The following is a 1,923-nucleotide window of genomic DNA, read 5'->3' on the forward strand; positions in this document are numbered from 1 at the left end:
GGAATCCTGTTGATGTCTGACACTGGGAGGAACATGATGCTCTCAGTTTGAGATGGAACTTACCCATTTCTCCCCAGAAGAAAGGGTTGATTCCACCCGTTGTGCAGTTGTACACCAACAAGTTTTTTGGTCTGGAGAAAGAGAAAGAAGTATTATTTCAAGATGTGAAGAAAAGCACCCAAAGGTTCATTAACGGAGCGTGAGATTTAAAAGCCCGAGAAACAGTAACATCAGCTCATAAAAAAATGCAGAAGAGGGCATTTTTCATCACAGGATCATAGAGTGATCAGAAGGGAGTTTATAGACCATCTCATTCCAACCCTCTGCCATGGGCAGGGACAACTCCCACTAGACCAGGTTGCTCAGAGCCCCAAAACCCTCTGGCTGTGAGTAGAATTCAAATGTGCTTAGGGAATCCCTAACTGGATTTTGAGTCCAACACCTTCACGCCTCAGCAATCACAGGTGAAGATACAGTGTAAAATATGAAGTTTTGATAAGATTCAGTCAGATTCTGGAAAGCACATGAAGTTAATAAAGACAGATGGAGTTTAAGAAATCCATCTATCATCAACAACGATAAAAATTATAAGGAAAGCATGCACACTGACAAATTTCTGATTTTTAAAAACTAGCTTTTCTGAGTATATTGTAAATAATAGGCCCAAGCCAATCTGTGTATTTTCCAATAATATACTTGATGCATATGATTTGTGCCACTTTTAAATTCCATTTGTTAGGGTAGAGATTATAAAATCAATGTTTTTCAACAAAATTCTCATTTTCATACCAAGCAAACCTCGGGTTTTGGGGTGTGGAACTAAACACAGATCACACAGGTTTTATTTCTTCCTTCCACATAAGGCAAGAATTAGTCAAACAGTTCTCGTGATCTAAGCCTGCAAGTGATGACACCAATACCTGAAAAATGCATTTGGATACTGCACAATTTTAATGGTGTCTCTCTTAATAATGCTTTGAAATCGTGACATTTGACTGTATCTTAATCATCATCACCAATCCTTATCAGAATGGGTATGCCAAGCTTTGAGTCCGTTTTCCCAGCTCCCAGGGAAGGGTCTCTCTCCCTGTTGATTCTTTTCCATTCCTCACATTCCAGCTGAGTCAGTCACCTCAGTGGATTTTAGAGCTTTGCAGTGCTTCTATCCTGTGCAGTGCAGATTGCAACTCTCTGCTAACTTTTAGAATCTAATTTCTGTTGCTAAATTCACCTGCCCCGAAACAACACCAACTTTCCAATTAGATGATCTGAAAACAAATTAATTTTAAACCACACATGCTGTTCTTCAAGGCAGCACCTAAACCCAAAACCCTCTCAGACAAATCAAATCTACACAACGTTCAGGCTCGATTTTCGCACAAAGATTGCTGACCTTGGGGTTGTGCCCACAGCTTTAAATCGAGTTCTGCAATTGCTCCTTTAGCCTGATAATTATTTGTGTGGGAACCAGATTAAAACCCTGTATCTTCCACCTGTGAGAACTCAGAAAAACAACATTTCTCCAACCATGGCTACAGCCAGGCAGTCTAGTCTCCCTGTGTGCTGAGGTACACTCCATCAGCACATGGTCATCTCCTTTCCCAGCTTTATGGACAGGCAGTTGCCTCACTTTATCCTCTGGTGTGCCTGTCAGGAGAAGTTTGTTTATTTTTCCCAAGGGGAAGCTGTGTTTATTTTTCCCAGACCGTGCTGCTTTGTTTGTTGCTGGTGGAAGGGGGACAAAACGATGACAAAAACAAATCTGAAGAGCTGGTGAGCTGCCCTTCAAGATCCTTTTAGGATCCCTGTATTTAGCTTAATGTACGTAGCTCTTTTCTACCCTCAGCTCAGAGGGCTTACTCTGTCTTTCAAAGTAAAATACTTCTGCCTTTTATTTACATGGTCCTGATTTCTCAGAGTTGC

The 1,923-nt window shown here is 41.0% G+C and overlaps 1 protein-coding gene across 1 annotated transcript in view; it reads right to left on the reverse strand.

Moving 5' to 3' along the window:
- Window positions 1-4: 4 nt before the first annotated feature.
- LOC114069071 (fatty acyl-CoA reductase 1-like) overlaps window positions 5-1,923 on the reverse strand; it is a gene marked incomplete at its 3' end in the record, with an annotated part of 96,528 nt that continues 94,609 nt past the window's right edge. The window contains exon 8 of the mRNA XM_027905613.1: window positions 5-131. Within this exon, the coding sequence (XP_027761414.1) occupies window positions 5-131 (127 nt within the window). The remainder of the gene's footprint in view (window positions 132-1,923) is intronic.

This window comes from Empidonax traillii, unplaced genomic scaffold (genome assembly GCF_003031625.1).
Source record: "Empidonax traillii isolate 1590-97213 ecotype Southwest subspecies unplaced genomic scaffold, ASM303162v1 scaffold1177:size161349, whole genome shotgun sequence".
In the NCBI taxonomy this organism is placed as follows: domain Eukaryota; kingdom Metazoa; phylum Chordata; class Aves; order Passeriformes; family Tyrannidae; genus Empidonax; species Empidonax traillii.